Source organism: Macaca nemestrina, chromosome 17, assembly GCF_043159975.1.
Source record: "Macaca nemestrina isolate mMacNem1 chromosome 17, mMacNem.hap1, whole genome shotgun sequence".
In the NCBI taxonomy this organism is placed as follows: Eukaryota; Metazoa; Chordata; class Mammalia; order Primates; family Cercopithecidae; genus Macaca; species Macaca nemestrina.
Genome location: NC_092141.1, coordinates 65,835,106 through 65,858,782, shown reverse-complemented (window position 1 = coordinate 65,858,782; position 23,677 = coordinate 65,835,106). Strand labels below are relative to the sequence as shown.

The window sequence follows — 23,677 nt, the reverse complement described above, 5'->3', positions numbered from 1 at the left end:
GGCCCAGACGCGCTCTCCGAGGGTTCACAGAGAGTCTGGAGTCCACATTTACTCAAGTATAAAATACTACTCAAAAATGAACCCCAGCCTCCTTCCTGAGATGAATCGGTTACATCAACACATGAGGACAGATGCATTTACATAGACACACACACGCGCACACATGCACACGCACATGCGCGCGCGCACACACACACACCCCCCCGCCCTGTGTCTTAGGAGGGCAAAGCTTCTCACTCCGGAGTGAAACTTAAGCTTAGAAACGTTACCCGTCTCCCCTCCCCTTCTGAATCATCTCATTCAAATAGCTGCTGAGCAGATGAAGGGCACAGAAGGAATAGGTTTGACTGCACTGAGTGCCTGCAGTGACAGAGGCTCAATGTCTACCACGACAGAGACGGACTCGGCGCGCTCTTGGATGCCATGATCTGAAAAGAGGCCACCACTGCTGCAGCTACATCCCAGGACTGCACAGGGGAGGCAGGCGTAGCTCATGCACAAGGACACACACACGCACATGCATGCCTGCAAAGGTGTCGGTGTACACAGCCATACTAAGCTCACAACACGAACGCTTCACATTGAATATTGTTTCCAAAAAGAAGCGTGGGATTCAAACATTCATGAGAGGGAGCCTCTGGCAGAGGTGAAAAGACCGGCAGGGGGTGAGAGGCGGGAGTCAAGACTGTCCATCGGTCGGCGTAAGAGTTCCTCCACGTGCCTGGCCACATCCATGGTCTCATCCAGGTCGAATTCTCCATCCTGGTCAAGGACAGGGTCAGGGCTGGTAAAGAGAGGGGGATGTCAGAGGGAGCTGGCATTTCTCACAGCCTCAGGCTCCCTGGGGACAGCCTCCAGCCTGCTCTCCACTCAAACTCGTCTCATGAGAACAGGACCAGTTCTGGCTGGATGCCCCCACCCCACCCTGAGCTGGGTAGCAGTCAGCCCACTGGCTTCTGCAGACCCCCACTCTCTTCCCATCTCTTGCTAACTCACTGAATAATCTTAGGGAATTCATTTCCCCTCTCCCTGTCCTCATCTGTAAAACCAGGTGACTGACACAGTGGGCTCTGCCCACCTGCAATTATGCTCAGCTGCGTGGTAGGCACCGCCCCGTTCACTGAGCACCTAGAACGGCTGAGCCTTTTCACTGAGCACCTAGAACGGCTGAGCCTACTGAGCACATGACTCCAATGTTTACAGCCACCTGGAGAGTGGGTATTGACCCCATTTTATAGACGAGGAAACAAGGCCATGTCAGGAAGCTTGCTCTGGGCCACCTGGCTGGGAGGTGGTGGACTCCGGATTGGAACCTGGGATCTTCAGTGGTCCCACTGGAAGGTGGTACCTCCCAGACATCCAGCCCTGGCCATCCACAGTGAGGAAGGGAATTAATTCTCTACCTTGTTCCCACCAGACTCTTAAGAACAACCACCCCATTCATAGCTACCCTGTATCAAGCCCTTCCAAGCCCCTCCCTGTGGAAATGCTTCACCCACAGTGTCTCATTTTAATGCTCCTCCCGTTCTCATGAGGCAAGCATTCTTGCCTCCGTTTTACACGTAAGGAAACTTGAGCTTCAGAGAGGCTCAATCATTTTCCCAAGATTGCACAGTTGGTACTAGAGTGAGGACTGGACCCTGCTATGTCTAGCTTCAAAATGCTCCGTCTTCCTGGCTGATCTCACTCCTCCTGGACCGGGGCTTAACCAGAGCTCTGGATTCCTTTGCCCACCAGCCCTCCAGGGGTCCAGCCTGGGGCCAAGCCCCCAGTTCTTCCCCTGCGGACCCCCATGAGAACGCCACCTACTTCTGTGGGTACATGTTATAGTGAGCCTGGGGGCACACAGCTGGGGAGGGGGCCTGGTCCATGTACGTGGCGCTGCCGCTCCCGGCATCTGCAGATGCGTTCACAAACCTGCAGAAGGAAGAGAACAGCTTCAGCCGCCAGGGAGGCCGGGGCAGCTGACGGGGAGGGGACCGAGGGGCATGTTTGTCTTTCTCGGGGTGTAGAAGGACAAAGTGCCCACTTGGCCCTGGAGCTCCAGCTACAGGAGTGGGCACTCGGGTACTGGCACAGCGTGACCAAGCCCAGGTCCCTCCCCAGGGCTGAGACAGGTTTCCTGGGGGAGCAGAAAGCTGGGCCCAGGATCAGGGTGGGAGGCAGGAGGCAGGGTCTGGGGAAGGAGGAAAGAGGCAGAAGGAGGGCCAGAGCCACCTGGCCACTTACTCAGGGACCACTTGCTTGATCTGTGGCTTCACGTATCCATCAACGGCTTTAGCTGCCAAGGGGAGAACCGCAGTGAGAACCAAAGTCTCTGGGAACTCCCAAGTGGGGTAGAAGTCCATGCCCCATGCAGTCTCCCTCCTGCCCACATCACCTTGTGGTCTCAGCTGGGATGAGCGTTCCCAAGGGCCCCCAGTAAACACCAGCTGATGAATCCTGCCTGAGGGTCACTGAGACCCCTGGCTTGAATCCCATCCCTTCTCCTGGTTCCTTTTCTGGCCATTTGCTTTCCCTCTCCCTGGCCCCACCCGTCAAAGAAAGAGAATGAACAAGCAAACCCAACCAATGGATTTGGGGCAGCTGGAAGAAAAGAGACTTCTCCCTTTTGCTGCCTGCACTCCACTCGGGGGAAGGTTTGTGAGCAGGGTGTGGAGACAGCAGCTGGTGAGGTGGGGAGCAGCGCACTATCTGTGGGCTCGAATGATCCCGGCCACTCCCTACAGCACTGCCACCCTTTCCTCCGAGTGTGCAGAAGTGAGAATCCATGCAGCTTTCACTTTGCAGAGAAGAGAGCTGGGACAGGTTTGTCGTTCCCTCTCGTTTGTGAGCCCTGAAGTCCTCTCCGTCACCCCATGGGCCAAAACCCACAGGGGACATGGCCCCTGGGCTCCTCCTGGGGAGTCCCCACGGCGCAGCCCAAGGCTTTGTCTATGGGCTGGGGAAGAGCCCGGGGGAGTCAGCCGGCAGGGTCCTGGGGCAGTACCCACCCAGCACTGGAGTGTAGTACTTGGAGAAGACCTCATCCTTGGGGCGGTCAGGAAACACATAGATGAGATAGCTCAGGTCCCCCAGCCGGTCAGCCAGGGACCTGATGGAGAAATCCCGTGTGGTGAATGGTTTCAGGTTCCACAGGTTGCGTTCCGCTGTGAAAAGAACAACCTCATTCCCATAATCCACCAGCAAGCAGGAGGAGGACCAAGGTTGTGGGGCTTTAAGGCAGGCTTGCAAGAGAAATATGGGCTTTTATATACGAGCTTGCGCTGCAACCCCAGCCTGTAGGGAAGAAAGCCGATGCAGGATGTTCTACTCAGCAAACCAGATGAGCAGATACCAACAAGGCTGGGTTGTGGCAGAGCGGGGAGAGCTGAAACTGCAGGAGAACTCGCCCAACCGTCCTGGAGTCTATGGGGCTGGGGACTTCAGATTCTCCAGAATGGAAAACGATAGAAAGGGAATTTCCAAGCCACAGCCCTCTCATACTAAGCTTCCCACTGGGTACCTTCTAAGGACACAAGCCCGATGCGGAGGGCGGGGGGAGGGGGCAAGGGAACAGGAGACTGGGCCTTGGGGCTGGAGTGTGGGCAAAGCGGGCACTCACGGGAGTCAAACTTCCAGGCAATGGTGATACCCCCAATTTCTGAGTCACTAAAGCGCAACAAGAAGGTCCCATCGGGCTTGTTGATGAGCAGGTCGTGGGCCTGTTGCTTATTCACAAAACCTAGAATGGCCCTGGGTGCATGGAGCATTGAGCGTCACCACTGGGCCACAGCCACAGTCCCTCTGTGCCCACTGACCCTGTGGCCCCCGTTCCTTACCCATCATTCCAGTGGGGCTTGTGGTGCTTCTTCAACACCTCCATCACCCCGTCAAACCACTGCCAGAAGGTGTAGTTCCAGCCCGGCAAGTTCTCCTGAGGGCCCAGGAACCCCCGAGTCAGGGCTGGTGCCCCAGGTCACAGGTAGCCCACGAAAGTCAGGGCCCTCCTGCTCCCACCCAGCCCTCTCCCAGTTCTTCACCCCTGCTTGCCACCACACTCCAGCAGACCATAAAGTGACACAGCCCCCAACTTGTACCCTAGGGACCCAGAGAGGAAACTTGCTTCTAAGACACTAGGGTCCAAGACTAGCCCATGGGTGGGAGTAAGAGGTGTAGAAAATACTCCAGGCTGCCCGGGCGCGGTGGCTCAAGCCTGTAATCCCACCACTTTGGGAGGCTGAGACGGGCGGATCACGAGGTCAGGAGATCACGACCATCCTGGCTAACACGGTGAAACCTCGTCTCTACTAAAAAAATACAAAAAAAAAAACAAAAAAACTAGCCAGGCGAGGTGGCGGGCGCCTGTAGTCCCAGCTACTCGGGAGGCTGAGGCAGGAGAATGGCGTGAACCCGGGAGGTGGAGCTTGCAGTGAGCTGAGATCCAGCTGCCGCACTCCAGCCTGGGTGACAGAGCGAGACTCATCTCAAAAAAAAAAAAAAAAAAAAAAAGAAAAGAAAATAATCCAGGCTGGATGGGGCCTCCAAAGTCATCCCCTCATTTTATAGGTGGGGAAACTGAGGCACAGAGAATGGATGGGTCTTCAAAAATTAGTGAGGAAAGAGGCAGAAGCAGGGCCAGAGCCATAGGCGTGGTGGCTCACGCCTGTAATCCCAGCACTTTGGGAGGCCAAGGTGGGCGGATCACCTGAGGTCAGGAGTTCGAGACCAGTCTGGCCAACATGGTGAAACCCCGTCTCTGCTAAAAATACAAAAATTAGCCCAGCATAGTGGTGGACGCCTATAATTCCAGCTACTCAGGAGGCTGAGGCACAAGAAGCACTTGAATCCAGAAGGCAGAGGTTGCAGTAAGCACTCCAGCCTGGGTGACAGAGTGAGACTCTGTCTGTGGAAAAAAAAGAGAAAATTAGCAAACACATCTAGGCCCAGAACCCAAGGATCCCGACTCCCAGCCCTGGGGCCCTCCGTCATCTCACTCTGGCTTCATCACTGAGCACAATTCCTATAGCCCCTGCCTGCATTTCCTGAGGCTAGGGGCCCCCATCTCTCCTGGTTGTAGGAGAGGGTAGTTGGGGGTGGAGAGTGGGGTGCTAGACCAGGCAGTAACCTGTGAGGCAGAGGAGCGACAGACCCCCGTAGGCCCTGGTGGACGGCTGGTGGCCGGGCCCCTACCCTGTTGAACTGGGACCAGGACACGGACAGGCCGCTGTAGTCCTCCAGGTGGCTGCTGCTGTTGTTGAACAGTTTCTGCGCCAGGAACACAAGGTTCTCCTTGGTCAGGCCCCGGTTGCTCTGCACTTCGGCCTTGAATTTCATGTTGAGCGCCTCACACAGCTGTGGCCACAGCACTTTGTCAGGCACGGCAAATGGCACCCTGCCCTGAGAGGGAGAGAAGAGAGGGGAAAAGGTAGATTAAGGGAGTTGGAAATGTTCACACACACACGAGATACACAGACACTAAGAGACAGGGGAGACTGAGACAGATCCAGAAAGGTGACACAAATGCAAGGGTAAGAAATGCGGTGGCTTTTATACACTAGCTTGCGCTGCAACCCCAGCCTGCAGGGAAGAAAGCTGATGCAGGGGGTGGGGGCACAGAGGACAGACAGCAAGGACCCAAGCCATCTGCCAAAGGAGGATCCCAGACCAGGATCCAAAGACCAAACTCACAGACCTCACAGACCCCAGTCCAGGAACCTGGAACCCAGACAGAGTACCAAGGCCATGGCCAAAGGCAGGCGCCCAGCACCCCAGCCCTTCTGGCCTCACCTCACCTCTGGGCTGGCCCTGGGGTGGGGCTGACCCCAGGCAAGTCCTAGGGCCCGGGGGGTGGGGGGGCTGGGGTAGGGCTCCCACGGGGACTCACCGGCTCAGCAAAGGCGTTGTCCCACAGCACGGTGGCCGTGGCATTGTGGTCCTGGCTGCCATGGACGATGACGACCACAGGTAGAGAGAGAGTCTACAGGAGTCAGAGGAACCCAAGTTGATGGGGCGTGACCACCATGTGCCCTCTGCTTAAGCAATGTGCTCCATCTTTTTTTTTAATGCTTTTTTTTTTTTGATCCATTGTTTCACTCTTGTTGCCCAGGCTGGAGTGCAATGGTGCAGTCTCGGCTCACCACAACCTCTGCCTCCCAGGTTCAAGCGATTCTCCTGCCTCAGCTTCTCATGTAGCTGGGATTACAGGCATGCGTCACCACACCTGGCTAATTTTGTATCTTTGGTACAGACAGGGTTTTTCCATGTTGGTCTGGCTGGTCTTAAACCCCCGACCTCAGGTGATCCACCTGCCTTGGCATCCCAAAGTGCTGGGATTACAGGCATGAGCCACCACGTGTGGCCGCAATCCACTTTATTTTTTCTCGAGACAGGGTGTCGCTCTGTCATCCAGACTGGAGGGCAATGGTGCAATCACAGCTCACTGCAGCCTTGACCTCCTGGGCTCAAGTGATCCTCCTGCCTCAGCCTCCAGAATAGCTGGGACTATAGGTGCATGCCACCATGCCTGACTTTTTTTTTTTTTTTTTTTTTTGTAGATACAGGTTCTCACTATGCTGCCCAGGCTAATCTTGAACTCCTGGACTCAAGCAATCCTCCCTCTTCTGCCTCCCAAAATGCTGGAATTACAGGTGAGAGCCACCACACCTGGTCCCAACCCACTTTCCTCACCCACAGTTCCAAACACAAACCCCTCCCAACAAAACGTAGGCACAAGCAAACAAACAAAAACTACAACCAATTCTTCTTAGGCCATTGCCTAAATTGTCTGGGTTAGTCCCAGATTATAACCTAGCAAACAGGTACCCACAGAGTCAAAGCAGGCTGTCCGGTGGCAATGCAGCCAGGAGTCCCAAGGCAGGCCCCTCCACCTCCTGGGTGAACTGCAGCAGTTGGGGCAGGAGGGCTGGGGGCCTCACCTTCACTTGGAACACAAGCTCATTGCTGCCAACACTGAACTGAGACTCAAACAGGACTGTGAACTTCTCCTCTGTCACGGACTCTGCACCCCGCCGGTCAGCACGCTTGATCCTCTTCAGTGACTGCAGGGTGGGAGGTGACAGGGGAACAGGGAGACTGCGGCTGCTTACAAGGACTCGGCTCTGGGCAGACCTGCCCTCTGAGGGTGGGCCCTGTCCTCACCATGTTCCTGAAGTGGGCGCTGAGGGTGCCCGTGGCTTGGTGGTACTCCATCACGCAGCAGTTGTTCAGGATCTCACCACTGCACTCGCTGCAATGGAGAGGGGAGTCCCAGCTCTACACAGGCCCCAGGCCAGGAGCATGGTCCTGTCCACACCTTGGGCTGGGGTCTTCACTCAGTTCAGCCCTGCCAAAAGCCCCTGCCCCCATCCCCCAAGAGTGTTTCTTGGCATCTTTCTGGGTTGACTTCTCCATCAACCTGGTGCCCAGCACCCAAGGCAAGGTCTCCAATGGTGAGGTCTGGATCTATTATTAGAAATTCCTCAGATACAAAGATTGATGTGAGGGGCTTTGGGGACTTCCAGTAGCTTCTAATGCACTTAAGATAAAAACCACAACCACAGTCTATGAGTATCCTTATGTTTAACACCTACCCACCTCCCTGGCCTCACTGAACTCCTCTCCCCTCACTCAGGACACGCAAGCCCCATTGGCCCTGGCTGTCTGCTGAACATGCCAGGCTTGGACATTGGCCCTTGCTCTTCCTGTCACCCCAAACACTCTTAGCCTTCTCCTCCTTCAGGTCTCAGCCCAGATAGCTCCCCAGAAAGGCCTTCCTGGACCACTTATCTGGTGAAGCTTACCAGGCTGACCTTCCCTCACCCCCGCCTTTAACACATCTCCAATGCTAGCAGATTGCTCTTTCTTCTCTTTTTGGAGACAGAGCTTTGCTCTTTTTGCCCGGGCTGGAGTGCAATGGTGCAATCTCGGCTCACTGCAACCTCCACCTCCCAGGTTCAAGTGATTCTACTGCCTCAGCCTCCCAAATAGCTGGGATTACAGGCACGTGCAACCACACCTGGCTAATTTTTGTATTTTTAGTTGAGATTGGGTTTTGCCAATGTTACCCACGCTGGTTTCGAACTCCTGACCTCAAATGATCCTCCCACCTTGGCCTCCCAAAGTGCTGGGATTACAGGCGTGAGCCACCGCGCCCAGCCTAGATTGCTGTGTCTTAACTTCTTTTCCACTGTCTGTCATTGGGTTGGCCCTGCCTGATCTTTTAAAGTGTATTTTCATCAGTCTCCCCAGCTGCAGTGCAAGCTCAAAGGCAGTGAGATCATTTGTCTTCATCTTCACCCCAGATCACATGGTAGGAAATCAGTAAAGTTTTTTTGTTTTTGTTTTTTTGTTTTGTTTTGAGACAGAGTCTTGCTCTTGTTGCCCAGGCTGGAGTGCAATGGTACGATCTTGGCTCACTGCAACCTCCACTTCCTGGGTTCGAGCAATTCTCCTACCTCAGCCTCCCAAGTAGCTAGGATTACAGGCGTCCACCACCACGCCGGGCTAATTTTTATATTTTTAGTAGAGACGGGGTTTCACCATGTTGGTCAGGCAGGTTATGAACTCCTGACCTCATGATCCGCCCGCCTCGGCCTCCCAAAGTGCTGGAATTACAGGCATGAGCCACTGTGCCCGGCCTTCTTTTTTTTGAAACAGAGCCTCGCTTTGTCGCTCAGGCTGGAGTGCAGTGGCACAATCTTGGCTCATTGCCACCTCTGCCTCCTGGGTTCAAGTGATTTTCTTGCCTCAGAGTAGTTGGTAGTTGGGACTAGAGGTCCAAGTAGCTGGAGCTACAGGTGTATGTCACCAAGCCCGGCTAATTTTTGTATTTTAGTAGAGACAGGGTTCACCATGTTGGCCAGGCTGGTCTCGAACTCCAGGCCTCAAGTGATCTACCCGCCTCCACTTCCCAAAGTGCTGGGATTATAGGCGTGAGTCACCTCGCCCAGCCTCAGTAAACATTTTTAACTGGATGACAGGGGATGGGGCCATGTCTTCCACATCACTCATTCACTCACTCATTCATTCACCCCCTGCATATGTTGTGGGTGGCCTGCCCTGACACTGGACACTACCTCCCCACTCTGCCATACACAGCCTCTCTGTACTCTTCCCTCAGGACGCGGCACATGGGCTCTGCCTGAAAGTCCTCTCTCTCTGCTACTTCCCTCCCTATCACTAGCTACCTCTAATTCCACCAGGAGCCTAAGACTGTCATTTCTTTACTCCTGCATCAAGACCCCCTTTCTCAGTGCCCTACACGTCCCCCTGCCACATGGCTACACCATCAGGCATTTCCCAGCATCTGTTGCCTGCTCTGCTGGTCAAGGCGCTGAGCAAGGAGACAGCCCAATTCTGTTGGGATCACAGTTTCGTCCTCGGTGCGTAGCACAGGTTCTAGAACACGGCTGCAACACCATACTTTGTGTGATTTTTTTCGAGACAGGGTCTCACTCTGTTGCCCAGGCTAGAATGCCATGGCGCAATCATACCTCACTGTAGTATCAAATTCCCAGGCTCAAGCGATCCTACCACCTCAGCCTCCTGAACAGCTGGGACTACAGGTGCGTGCACCACCATGCCCAGCTAATTTTAAAATTTTTTGTAGAGATGAGGGTCTCCCTGTGTTGTCCAATTCAAACTTTTGGGCTCAAGTGATCCTCCCACCTTGGCCTCCCAAAGTGCTGGGATTACAGGGGTGAGCCACCGCATCTAGCCTAGCACCATGCTTGTTGCAGGAACCGGGATGGTCTCTGAGTAGGAGGAGGGCAGTGTACCATCTGTCCAGATTTAATGATGGTTTGACATGATTGAATTTACAATGGTGTGAAGCAACACACTTTCAGGAGAAAGTGGTATGACAGTCTCTCACAATGCTGGGCAGTGGCAGTGAGCCTCAGCTCTCTGGCAGCCACGCCATCCCCAGGGTAAAGAACTGATACTCGGCTGGGCGTGGTGGCTCACGCCTGTCAACGCAGCACTTTGGGAGGCTGAGATGGGAAGACTGCATGAGTCCAGGAGTTCGAGACCAGCCTGGGCAACATGGTAAACTAGGGGACAAGACATGGCTGGATGCAAGGACAAAGAGAGGGGGTGCAGGTCCCCCACACCTAAGTCTGGGCAGGGGAAGGGAGAGGCACAATTACTTGCGGGTGTTCTCGTTCTTGAGCAGAGACTTGGCCTGCTGCTCACTGATGATGGTGGCCTTCACCTGGGGCGGGTTCATGTGCACGTTCAGCTTCCCGCCCACCAGCAGGCGCACGGTGGCTGCAAACTTGGTCTGGGTCTTCAGGACCTGAGGAGGCTGCTTCTCAATGATGAATGTGCTGCAGGGGACACAGGGACAGACGTACGATGAGGGGTTGGCGCAGGGGAAAGGGCTCTCAGTCCTCCTGTGGTGGGGGTGGGTCTGCCTCCCGTGGGGCTCAGGAGGTGAAAAGCACGGGCACAGCCTCTGTTCCTGGGGAAGCCATGAGAGTCCAGGGAAAGGATGGAGAGGGGAGTGACATAACACAGCAGCTGGCATGGGCTGCGGCCCAAGGGCATCTCTTGCAGTGTCCACAGGAGAAACCGGGCAAGGGCGGCACCCAGCAGCCACAGCAACTGGAGACGGAGTGGGGAGGGATGAGAGGCACAAAGCGAATCTGCTGGTCTGGAAGGCACCTGCGGCCCCCCACACGCAGTCTGGAGCTGCCCCAAGCTCCTGGGCATGGCCAACAGGCAGCAGTCACCTGGTCACCAGGGCTGAGATGATGTCCGTGATGGTGGCGTTGACCTCAGCCAGCATCTTCTCCACTGGGCCAGGGATGGGCAGCTGCTGGCAGAGGTGCTCAGCCCTACGGATCTGCTGCCGGTTCTGCCAGATGATCTCGGCCAACTTCTCACACCTGCACAGGAGCCCCAAGGCCAACAGGAGGACAATGGCTTCTTCGCACAGACGCCAGGCCCCAAGACACAGCTCCCCCTCCCGCAGGAAGGCTCTGTGCTTTCACCACACCTCCCACCCATGGGAAGAGCAGAGCTCCCTGCCTCCCAGAATTTGAAATGTACACAGGAGGGGCGACCCTGACTAGGCCCAAACAGCCCGAGCATCACCCCACACCCCCGAGCTCTCTCCCACCCCCAGGACAGCAGCCCCCTTCCTGGGGGAGGTGCACAGGATGGGGGACCAAAGTCTGATTCAGGAACCAGGCCCCCTGGAGAAACTAGAGCTGTCCCAGGATGGAGGGGGCCTGCTGCAGGAGCCAGCACAGGAGGCAGAAGCAGCCAGGGTCCCCACCAGCCCCTCCTGCCCTGCCCTCTGGCCGCCCCACACCATTACCAGGACTGTAGCACGTCCAGGCTGCCCTCGGGGGGCCCGCCGTTCCCGGCCAGCTGCTGCCGCCGCTTCCACTGGATCAGCTCGTCATCTAGGATGATGGTCTGCTGCTTCCGCAGCAGCTGCAGGGTCTTCTGGTGCTTCTCGGCCAGCTCCTGAGCGAAGGGAGGACAGCAGCCCCTTCTGGCCTCCCAGAGAACACTGCGGGGCCTCGCTGGGAAATGGCAGGGCAGGTCCGAGCTGCTCTGCCTCGCATGGCCCCCAGGAAAAAATGCTTCCTGCCTCCCCAGGTTCTGCTCTCATCTGGGTCCTAACCCTCCCTTGGGTCGCCAGAGACTGACTTCATGGCACCCACGCCCAGGAGAAGGCCAGGACCCCACTCACCACACGGTACTGCTGCAGCGTCTGTGCCTCGCGCTGCAGCCACGCCTCCAGGGACACCTGCTTCTGCCGGAGGGCCGTCTCCCGGCTCAGACGCTCCTGGGGGCTCAGCTGGGCCAGCGGGCCAAACTGAGCTAGAGGAAGGGATAGGAAACCATGACCGTCACCTCCCAGTGTCCAACAGGAGGCCCAGGGAAGCGCACTCACCCGTTTTGGAGCAAGACCCTCCCAGGCTCAGATACTGCATCAAGGGCAAGTCGGAGTTCCTGACAGACAGCGGGGGCAAGATGAATGGGCGCCTCAGGAGGTGCCTCTGGGCCCTGCTCCCTGGCCTCCTGACTCTGAGCGTCCCCTCTGGGGGCACACGGGTGCTGGGGCAGCTGGGGAAGAGGCCCGCCTGTCTCCTGCCTGCCTGCCACACAGAGCTGCCAGCCCTCTTCTCACAGCCCGGCATTGGTCTAGGCTGTCTGGGGTGCAAGTGTGCCCGTGCCCTTGACTGTGGGTGAACCTGGGCAAATCACTTTCCTTTCTGTGCTTCGGCTCCCCCACGTGTAAACAGGAGAATCTCAGTACCTGCCTCAGTGGGGCGCTTGAAGATTAAATACATGAGGACATGGAAGATGCCAGAAAGCTTCCTGGCATGGGTGAGCTCTGTGTGAGGTTCGTCCTTCTTGGTTAATGGGGAACAGGACAGAGAGAAGAGGTGACAAGACAAGCAGTTGCTCGGCCCCATCCCTCCCGCAGCAAGGCCTCCTCAGGGGCCCCCGGCCCCGGCAGCTCTGTCTCGTCCCTGAGCACAGCAGTCCCCCCTCAGGGGAGGATGAGATTCTCGAGGGGCCGGAAGGGGCCCAGCATGTTTGTCCAGGTTGGCTCACTGTGAGCCCAGCCGACCAACCAGGGGAGACAGACAGACAGACAGCAGAGGAGAGCATGTCCAGGGCCACTGGGGATGCAGAGCCACCAAGATTCTCTCAGGAAAGGGAGGCCGGAGGGAGGTGGCTTTTCTCCACACCATCTGTGAGGAGTCATCGATGGTGGGACAGGGAGTAAGTCAGGCCTCACTACCTTTTAAAAAGTATCCATCATGGGGCCGTGAGCAGCGGCTCACGCCTGTAATCCCAGCACTTTGGGAGGCCGAGGCGGGCAGATCACGAGGTCAGGAGATTGAGACCATCCTGGCTAACATGGTGAAACCCCGTCTCTACTAAAAATACAAAAAATTAGCCGGGTGTGGTGGCGGGCACCTGTAGCCCCAGCTACCAGGGAGGCTGAGGCAGGAGAATGGTGTGAACCCGGGAGGCGGAGCTTGCAGTGAGCTGAGATCGGGCCACTGCACTCCAGCCTGGGCGACACAAGTGAGACTCTGTCTCAAAAAAAAAAAGTATCCATCATGTGGCCAGGTGTGGTGGCTCAAGCATGTAATCCCAGCACTTTGGGAGGCTGAGGCAGGCGGATCACTTGAGGTCAAGAGTTCGAGACCAGCCTGGCCAACATGGCAAGACCCTGTCTCTACTAAAAATACAAAAATTAGCTGGGCATGGTGGCACATGCCTGTAATCCCAACTACTTAGGAGGCCCAGGCAGGAGAATTGCTTGAACCTGGGGGGTAAAGGTTGCAGTGAGCCGAGAGCACCACTGCATTCCAGCCAAGGAGAAGCAAGACTGCATCTCAAAAAAAACAAAACAAAAAGTATCCATTATGAAATATGTAAGACACAGGGAACATGGAACACAGGAGCACCTGTGTATCAATCACCCAGCCTAAGAAACTAGACATGTCCACAGTTACAGCCACCACCAGCAGGCCCACCCTACCCTCCCAACAACAGCCCCTCTCCACCACCCTGGGACTATTAATCCCTTCCCATCTCCTTCTCAACAGCCCAGCGTCCTTGCTTGAGCTGAGTCAGAAGATGCATCAGCATGTCTCAGTCGAGCTCCTGGCTGGCCCCTGAGGGTCATGTCACCCTGACCCCAGCCCTGCCCCATGGGATGCACAAGCTGGGACAGACAAAAGCAACTCTATGTAGCCACGAACAGCCCAGAGCTAGAACTCAGAAATATGGCTCCAATCTCACTGCAGGTATCGAGCAGGAAGAGGATCATCCAGGCACGGACAGATCCGAGGCGTCTGCACGGCTACCACGGGAATCCTGCCCAGCCACAGGGAGGGTGGTGGTGATCCCAACACCTGGGCCCAGCCTTCCTATGCAAGGGACCCACTTAGGTCTCTCCTGGAAATTTGCAGAAGCTTTTGGGAAGGAGGCCAGGGAGACAGGAAGCAATTTCCCTACTCCACTGGAGGTAGCTGAGCCTTCCCTGGCAAAAGCGGATCAACAGTCTGTGTTTCTGCTGAGTGAACTTGACAAATGGGACTGAGAAGACACTGCATGATGGATCCAAACCTAATCCACCACCACACACAGGAAGCAGAAAAGTCAGGCACGGGATCAGAAATACTGTCGCCAGTCTAAGGACTTGGGTAGGAATAACAGCCCCAAATCTTCCATTTCCATTCTCAGAAGGAGCTGCCCTTCTTCTGGGGTCAGTCTGGGATAGATTCAGATGAGGGGAAGTTCTCTTAGAATTATCCTGCCAGGGCTGGGCGCGGTGGCTCACGCCTGTAATCCCAGCACTTTGGGAGGCCGAGGCGGGCGGATCACGAGGTCAGGAGATCAAGACCATCCTGGCTAACACAGTGAAACCCCGTCTCTACAAAAAATGCAAAAGATTAGCTGGGCGTGGCGGCGGGCGCCTGCAGTCCCAGCTACTTGGGAGGCTGAGGCAGGAGAATAGCATGAACCCAGGAGGCGGAGATTGCAGTGAGCCCAGATCGCACCACTGCACTCCAGCCTGGGCGACTGAGTGAGACTCCGTCTCAAAAAAAAAAAAAAAAAAAGAATTATCCTGCCAGTATTGGCTGGGCTCAGTGGCTCATGCCTATAATCCTAGCACTTTGGGAGGCTGAGGCGGGCAGATCGCTTGAGGCCAGAGGTTGAGACCAGCCTGGCCAACATGGCAAAACCCCACATCTACTAAAACTACAAAACAACAACAACAACAACAACAAAATTAGCCAGGCGTGGTAGTACATGTCTGTAGTCCTAGTTACTCAGGAGGGTGAAGCATGAGAAGAGTTTGAACGTGAGAGGCAGAGGTTGCAGTGAGCTGAGATCATGCCACTGCACTCCAGCGTGGGCAATAATAAATAAATAAATAAATAAATAAATAAATAAATATTTAGAATTATCCTGCAAGTATTTACATAATAGCTACAACATTCAGGCACTGAGCTGGTCTCAGTATACAAAAAGCACTGACAGTGCAGGGTTAGGAAGAGAGCTTAAATAGTTACAATAGAATTCTAAAAAAATTAGCCGGGCATGGTGGCCTGCACCTGTAGTCCCAGCTACTTGGGAAACTGAGGCATGAGAATTGCTTGAACCTGGGAGGCAGAGGCTGCAGTGAGCCGAAATCGTGCCACTGTGCTCCAGCCTGGGTGACAGAGCAAGACTGTCTCAAAAAAAAAAAAAAAAAGAAAAGAAAAGAAAAGAAGAAAGGTCTAAAATCAATGACTTAAGGTCTACCTTAAGAAACCAGATTAAAAAGAGTAAAGGAAAAAGCAGTTTGATGCCCCTTGTTCTCACTAAGAAGGGGTGGTACATTTCTGGGGTCAGTCTGGAATGGGACATATTAATAGATGGACCACGTCCCATGACTCCTCAAATTGTACCTGGGGTTAATTCCTTCCAAGTTAATTTGATTTTTTTATTTCCCTATATTTTTATCATGGGAGCCATTGGCAAACTATGGACCTAGGACACAGGAGAATTTTCTACTGTCACCTCTTCTCCCAGGCCCACATCCTATCCGTGAGGCTCAAGAAGGCCCACTCTGGAAGTTCCACTTCTCCCAGCCCGGTTCAACCAGAAGACTTCCAATCCAAGTCCTCCCTCTGGTTAGGGAGCACTGTTCATATTTACCTATTTATGTAGATATTTACAGAATATATACCATTAAGGAGAGAATATTGGTTAATAAAGTATAGGAATTTTACGATATATCTCTAGCTGAGATCCAGTTCTGTAACTTACAGACAACCTAGGCCAAGTTACTTGTTCTCTTTGAACCTCATTTTTACCAAAGGAAGGATAACACAACTGTTCACTTCATAGGATTGTTGAAAGGGTTGAATTAAATAATGTGTGCCAAGTGTGACCCACGGCAGGGGCTCAGTCACCGGGAGCCATTGCTTCTACCAGGCTTTGGGCAAAGTGCTGAGGAGATGGACACTGACCAAGCCCTACCCTCCAGGAGCCCATAGAATGTTCCTCACGCCCACCCTCAGGATGCACACTGTGCCTCCACCGCGCCTCACCTTGGATCCTCAGGCTCTCCTGGTACTGGATGATGAAGTATTCCTGAGTCTGCTGCAGCTTCTTCAGCTCATTCTCTGTGTCCTGCGTGACCAGTCGCAGCTCCTCAAATGTCTGGTTGATCTGAAGGTGTTTCTGGGACATGGCGTCAACCAGGATCCCAGCCGGAGAACTGCACTGGAGACAGACGGAGTGGAAATAACTCGGGGAAAAGAGGATGGGAGGAAACACCAATACTACAGACTCCAAACCCCAAACTAGGGCAAGAAGGGAGGGTCATTTGCATCAGAAGGAGTCATTTGCCAGAATTGGGATAGAAAAGGGAAAGACGGAGGAGAAACAGGTGACCTGGCAGATAACAGCAGATAACGGCACCTTCAAAGTACAAATGTCTATGTCACAGCTGCCTCCACCAGAGTATCCAAACAGGGGCCATCTAATTTCCCTCCCAGGGACTAGAACTCAACATGTCCCAGGTGTCACCTGGGTTTTCCCACTAATGATGATGACCCCTCGCTCTACATTTATTTGCTGACCCAATGCCGTGGACTGCAGTAGATCCTAGGGACACAGGGAAGAACAGGGCTCTGTAAACACACGTCATCTCACTTAAGACCCCCTTGTGATCAAAGGAAGAGGAAAGAGGCCAAACCTCTCACAGGCATCCTGGAGACCCCGAAATGAAGTTAGGGGAGAGGCATCAACAAGCTCTCCCTGGATCCAGCCATTCCTTCAGCACATTCAGGAGAATCGCTTGAACCCAGGAGTGGGAGGTTGCAGTGAGTCGAGATTGCACCACTGCACTCCAGCCTGGGCAACACAGCGAGACTCCGTCTCTCACACACACACACACACACACACACACACACACACACACACACACAAATAGAGAGAGTGGGGTAGAAACCAGGTCACAAAGGAAGGGAGCGCATGGCTGAAGGCGACCAAGTCCTCAGAGCCTTTCCAATGAACTGTTCTCAGAATAAAATCCAAACCCCTTCCCATGGTGTCTGCTGGCCATAGCCCTGCCTACCTCCATCTCCAGCTCCCTGGGAATGTGTGTTTTCTGTGTCTGCTCCTTGAACACACAGGCATGTTCCTGCCCTGGGGCCCTTGCACTTATTGTTCCGACAGTCTGGAACATTCTGGTATCAGATCCTCCTGAGGCAAAGCACTTTAACTGGTACCGTTGCAGAGGGGTCATCTCTGATGAGCCAATTCACAGTAATGCTGCTCCTGTCTGAAAGTGTGTTGTTCTTGTGTTTGCTTACGTGTTTCTGTCTGTCTCCCTGCACAAGGTTGTGAGGTTCCCAAGGGCTAGGACCTTGTCTTTCCTGTGTGCTACAGAATCCACAAGGCCTAGAACACCAGCAGTGTTCAGGAACAGCTTTATGGCTGGAGGAAGGAATGAGCTGCCAGACCATGACAACACCAGCACCCACCGTGGACATGGATTTGTCAATGAGGCTGAAGTCATTTTTAGGTTTGCATGTAGCTCTGTGATGGCAACAGGTCACGGACATGGGGTCTGTGCTGGAAGACCCTTTGTGACCTGGTTTCTAACCCCTCTCTTTTTTTTTTTTTTTTTTGAAACAGAGTCTCGCTCTGTTGCCCAGGCTGGAGTGCAGTGGTGCAATCTTGGCTCACTGCAACATCCCCCTCCTGGGTTCAAGCGATTCTCCTGCCTCAGCCTCCCAAGTAGCTAGGACTATAGGCGCCCGCCACCATGCCTAGCTCATTTTTGTATTTTTTAGTAGAGACCAGGTTTCACCATGTTGGCCAGGCTGGTCTTGAACTTCTGACCTCAGGTGATCCGCCCACCTCAGCCTCCCAAAGTGCTGGGATTACAGGCGTGAGCCACCGCGCCTGGGTGTCTCTATCTATTTTTATCCATGGCAACCCCCCACTTGGTTCCTTCTCCCCAGTTACACTGACCAGTTACAAGTCTTCCAACGTGATAAGAAGATTCACGCCCTCCTGCTCTCACAGCTGCTGTCTTTTCACTAGAAAATTCATCCCTCCTCTCCTGCCTTTCTCCACTGTAGTTCAGACATGCCTGTCCTCAGGACGCTCCCCTGCCAGCCTGCCCCGATCTGAGTTGGGTGCTTTTTCCACGTAGGCCCGCTTAGCACTCAGCTCATCTCTAGAGAATCCATCGCTGCCAGAATTCCTTCCAGGCAGGAACCAGGGCTTTATGTGTTTCTCTGATGATAGCCCAGCATCAGATGTACAGTAAGACCTCAGTAAATGTCTGCTGAGTAAATCCTGAAATTGTGTCCACAACAATAAATAAATAATAGGCCGGGCACAGTGGCTCATGCCTGTAATCCCAGCACTTCCGGAGGCTGAGGCAGGTGGATCACTTGAAGTCAGGAATTCGAGACCAGCCTGGCCAACAGGGTGAAACCCTGTCTCTACTAAAAATACAAAAAGTAGCCGGGCATGGTGGTGGGTCCCTGTAATCCTAACTACTCCGGAGACTGAGGCATGAGAATCTCTTGAACCCAAGGGGCGGAGGTTGCAGTGAGCCGAGATCACACCACTGCTCTCCAGCCTGGATGATAGAGTAAGACTCAGTCTCAAAAATAAACAAACAAACAAACAAATAAATAAATAAATAAATAAATAAATAATATGACCTTTGCTCTGGTCACTGTTCTAAGATTTCTAACTGTTACGTCATGTTGTGAAATTCCTTTTGCTCTATTGCAGATAGTAGAGCACTGTGCCATTGTCCGTGTAGATGCCCAGTGCTCTTATTATTTCAGAACTGGGGAGATGCGTCCCCGTTACCCCTCCCAGGGCCTCACTTCTCTGAGCCTGCCTGTGTTAGTTCTTCTGACATGGATAGGTAGGATTGCTATCTCCATTTTACAAGAGTAGGAACAGGCCGGGCATGGTGGCTTACACCTGTAATCTCAGCACTTTGGGAGGCTGAGGCGGGTGGATCACGAGGTCAGGAGTTCAAGGCCAGCCTGGCCAACATGGTGAAATCTTGTCTCTACTAAAAGTACAAAAAAAATTAGCTGGGCATGGTGGTGGGCACCTGTAATCCCAGCTACTCGGGAGGCTGAGGCAAGATAATTGCTTGAACTTGGGAGGCGGAGGTTGCAGTGAGCAGAGATCGTGTCACTGCACTCCAGCCTAGGCAACAGGGCAAGACTCCGTCTCAGGGGAAAAAAAAACAGTAGGGGCCGGGCACAGTGGCTCACACCTGTAATCCCACTGCTTTGGGAGGCCAAGGCGGGTGGATCACGAGGTCAGGAGATCGAAACCATCCTGGCTAACACAGTGAAACCCCATCTCTACTAACAATACAAAAAATTAACTGGGCATGGTGGTGGGCGCCTGTAGCCCCAGCTACTCGGGAGGCTGAGGCAGAAGAATGGCATGAACCTGGAAGGCGGAGCTTGCAGTGAGCCGAGATCCAGCCTGGGTGACAGAGCAAGACTCTGTGTCACAAAGACAGAGAGGCAGAAAGAAAGAAGAAAGAAAGAAAGAAAGAAAGAAAGAAAGAAAGAAAGAAAGAAAGAAAGAAAGAAAGAAAGAAAGAAAGAAGGAAAGAAGGAAAGAAGGAAAGAAGGAAAGAAGGAAAGAAGGAAAGAAGGAAAGAAGGAAAGAAGGAAAGAGAAAGAGAGAGAGAGAGAGAGAGAGACAGAGAAAGAAAGACAGTAGGAACAGAAGCTCAGAGAGATTAAGCAACTTGCTCAAGTCACACAGCTAGTTAAGTGGTAGAGCCAGGGACTGGACCTAGGGGGTCACTCCACCCTGGCGTGCAATGCTGCCACCTCTCACACTTGCCCACGTCCCTCATCTTCTTGGTGCTCTCCTCGTGCTGCTGTTTTCTATAAACACAGTTGTTTCTGGAGAGAAAGGCATATGGAAGGACTTCTCAACACCCCTCCCCATCCCCAAGGGACACTCACATTGTTGGCTTCTCGGACGAGCCTCTGTTCATTGTACAGAATGTGCCGGATGCAGCGGACCAGCTCCATGGGGCAGCGGTCATACGTGTTCTGAAAGAATCCAACAGCAGCCTCCAGCAGCCAACCTCTGCTCCAGCCATGCCAGTCCCATGCCATGCCCAGCCCTTCCTCTCCTTCAGCCTCTGCCTCAGCTTTTCCCAGAAAGCCTCCCAGACACCTCTATCTTTCTGTTCCTCATCCTCATCTTCCCCTCCAACATCTTCATATCTGGTTTGGAGTGAATTAAAAACCCACAGTTTATGAAGCACTTTCCCCTTTTTTTTTTTTTTTTTTTTTTTTTTTTGAGACGGAGTTTTGCTCTTGTTGCCCAGGCTAAAGGTGCAATGGCGTGATCTCAGTTCACCGCAACCTCTGCCTCCTGGGTTCAAGCGATTCTCCTGCCTCAGCCTCCCAAGTAGCTGGGATTACAAGCATGCACCACCATGCCAGATAATTTTGTATTTTAGTAGAGGCGGGGTTTCTCCACATTGGTCAGGCTGAACTCCCGACCTCAGGTGGCCCACCTGCCTCGGCCTCCCAAAGTGCTGGGATTACAGGCGTGAGCCACCGCGCCTGGTCTTATGAAGCACTTTCAATGTACCATCTCTTTTGACTCTAACACAGGGGTCCCCAACCCCTGGGCCATGGACTGGTACAGGTCCGTGGCCTGTTAGGAACTAGACCACACAGCAGGAGGTGAGTGGCAGTGAGCAAACAAATGACGCTTCATCTGATTTACAGCTGCTCCCTATTGCTCGCATTACAGCCTTAACTCCGCTTCCTGTCAGATCAGCAGTGGCACTGGATTCCCATAGGAATGCTAACCCTATCGTGAACTGCGCGTGCGAGGGATCTAGGTTATGCACTTCTTATGAGAATCTAATGCCTGATGATCTGTCACTGTCTCCCACCACCCCCAGATGGGACTGTCTAGTTGCAGGAAAACAAGCTCAGGGCTCCCACTGATCCTACATTGTGGTAAGTTGTATAATTATTTCATTACATAATACAATGTAATAATAATAGAAATAAAGTGCACAATAAATGTAAATGCCCTTGAATCATCCCAAAACCACCTCCCTGCCCAATCCCGGTCCATGGAAAAATTGTCTTCCATGAAACCGGTCTCTGGTGCCAAAAAGTGGTGGGGGACCACTGCACTAACAGCATGGAAACCCTAGGACATAAGCAGAAACTATAATCCCCATTTCGCAGATGAGAAAACTGATACTGAGAGACATTATGTACTTGTCCAGATGCAACCAAGTGAGAAAGCAGATGACTCCAGACTCAGGACATCTGATGCCAAGGTCAAGGTACTTCCCACCACCCTGCCCCTGGCCTCCTATGTTGGTTCCCCTCAGGTTTCTCCTGTTTTTCCCCTCCTCTGGGATGAACCTGTATTTCCCTGGCACCCCGCTGTCTGTATTGAAGGGCTCTCTAGGAAACATAAGTGAGTTCCCATAAATGCTTGACTGTGATCACTACCCACACCCCTTTCCTGCTTCCACAAAAACTCCCTCTCTTCCTCCACACCCCTACTCCTCAAGTAAAGAAGAAGCTACATCTTATTTCTAAACCCTCAATTCAAAGCCCTTGTGTCCAGCTCTTGTCTCTGGGACAGCTCCTCTCTCACCTTGAAAAAAGCCCAAGAGGGAGGTCTGGTTGCCTCATTTCTAGAGTGCTGGTCTTCCCTTCTCCAACCCAGGAATCCTGACTCAGTCTCCCTCCATCCCTTCTGCTGCTTCCACAAGGCCAGTTCACCCATCTCCCTCTGTTGGCAACAAACACCTCCCACCCTTGCTTTGCAATATGCTAAAGAAATCTGACAGGTCTAATTTAGAAAGAGGGGGTGGGGGAAATCAAAGAAAACTTCCCAATAAGTTTGTGGTCACATGGTGAGTCAGTGGCCAGGCCAGGAAAAAACCCAGGGGTTCTGATGCTGGAACAAGATGATGCTGCCTCCCCGTAGGTGGCCCAGAGCCCACACCCACCTGGAGCTGCGTGGCGTAGTGCCCCAGCTTGATCTTCAGTAAAAACCCATCTTCCCCGACCTGGTGCTCCGCCTTCTTCTGCAGCTCCTGCACCAGGCCCTCCAGGAGCTGGGTGGCTTGGGCTCTGTCCTGGGGATTGTCCAAGTCAATGGCATCCCTTGGGGCGGGGCAGGAGAGAAAAATCTACTGTGGCACCTCCTTGGGCAAGGAGGTCAGAGACCCAGAATAAAGTGGAGACCCCAGGCTCATGACCGAGGGCACTCCAGGGCCCACAAGACTTGTTCCCAGCAGTTCCACAGACATCCGAGTCTAAAACCATTCTCTGTCCTCCCAGGCTTCCCCTTTCACAGGGACACCACCCCTTCCGCACAGAGAAGGACAGGCAGGACCAGAGTCACACCAAACCACCATGAGTAGAACTAGAGGCCAAAGGGCCTGGATGGTAGGGACCCTCTGAGGAGGGGCAGGGCGGGACGTGCCTACCATGGCTGGCTCTCAATCCACTGGGCCAAGTAGTGCCGGACCTCGATGGGGAAGTGCTGGCCGTACAGCACCTGCATCTGGCGCAGCGCATCTCCCTGCAGCTGCTGGGCCTGGATCCAGCCTGCCATGGCCGTTCACCTAGGGCGAGCCGAGCGCTTAAGTGCTCTCCTCTCCAGAGGCCAAGGAACCGGGCCTGCCCCTGGCCCTGCCATGCCTACCTATCCCTGGACCGCGGTCAGGCCAGGCCCCTCCCTTCCCACAGACAGCTTTCTTGTTCGGGAACAGAGATGGAGGGCAGCCCATCCCCTCCAACGAGGAACCCGTTGAAGGGGAGGAGAAGGTGCTCTGCAGAAGCAGGTGCCCTCCCCGTCTTCCTCCCCTTGCCCCACCGGAGCTTCCCCAGTGGGGGGTACGGCTAGAAAATGAAAGAGAAACTTGAAGGCGGGAGGCCCACAGGCCCTCTGGAGAGGGCTGCAAGGATCCCCCCAGCCTGCCTCGGGCCCAGTTTCTGGGAAGGGGAGATATTCCAACCCAAAGTTAGGCCAGCGCCCACAGCTCCCACTCGAAGGCTAGGGCTTTTCGGGCACGTGGCTGGGGCTGTTCAGGAGAGAGGGCTGGGGACTTGGGCGCTCCCCTTTTCAGCTGCTCCCCCAGTTGTGCACTAGTGTCTCCCCGGGTCCAGCCCGACAGTGCTCCCTCTACGATGCGTGCCAGGACAGCGCCCTCCCTGGCCACCGCCCTTCATCCCCGACCCCTGTCCCTCCTCCCTTGTCTGCGCTGTGCCAACTCCCTCGCGGTGCCCGGGACTGATCCCCGCGCTGCGCCCGGCCGTCGGGCTCCGGGTGTCGGAGGTGCCGGGGCGGCAGTCGAGTGTCCCCTCTCCGCGCGCCGCCCAGGACGCGCCACCGGGCCACCCACCTGGTGGGGCCGCGCCGTCTGGCAGCCGGGCCGGCTCTGCGCCCCGCGGCTCTCGCTCCCGGTCGGGGCTCCTTGCGGCGGCGGCAGCGGCGGCTGTTACTACAGGAAGGAGCGGAGAGCAGCGATTTCCTCCTCAAAGGTCAGCTGCCTGCGATAGACCATACACAGCGCGCGAGCCCGCGCCAGCACCCCTCCCAGCCCCGCTCGCTCCCTCCCTGCCTCCGCCCTCGGTCGCCGGCTCCCCTGCGAGTGCGCAACAGC

At 54.4% G+C, this 23,677-nt stretch overlaps 1 protein-coding gene across 1 annotated transcript; it reads right to left on the bottom strand.

The window, feature by feature from the left end:
- Positions 1–575: 575 nt before the first annotated feature.
- On the bottom strand, positions 576–23,564 carry LOC105472122 (signal transducer and activator of transcription 5A). Its single transcript, XM_011725101.2, has 19 exons — positions 23,417–23,564; positions 22,499–22,636; positions 22,016–22,172; positions 19,983–20,072; positions 16,059–16,233; positions 11,684–11,814; positions 11,303–11,454; positions 10,713–10,868; positions 10,128–10,307; positions 7,141–7,228; positions 6,918–7,040; positions 5,867–5,959; positions 5,173–5,379; positions 3,822–3,916; positions 3,605–3,735; positions 2,994–3,149; positions 2,230–2,281; positions 1,810–1,917; positions 576–784 (listed from the first exon to the last, which is right to left on the bottom strand). Exons 2-19 carry the CDS (start codon positions 22,624–22,626, stop codon positions 622–624), a joined length of 2,385 nt encoding a protein of 794 aa, XP_011723403.2. The 5' UTR covers positions 22,627–22,636; positions 23,417–23,564; the 3' UTR covers positions 576–621.
- Between the last annotated feature and the right edge of the window lie 113 nt (positions 23,565–23,677).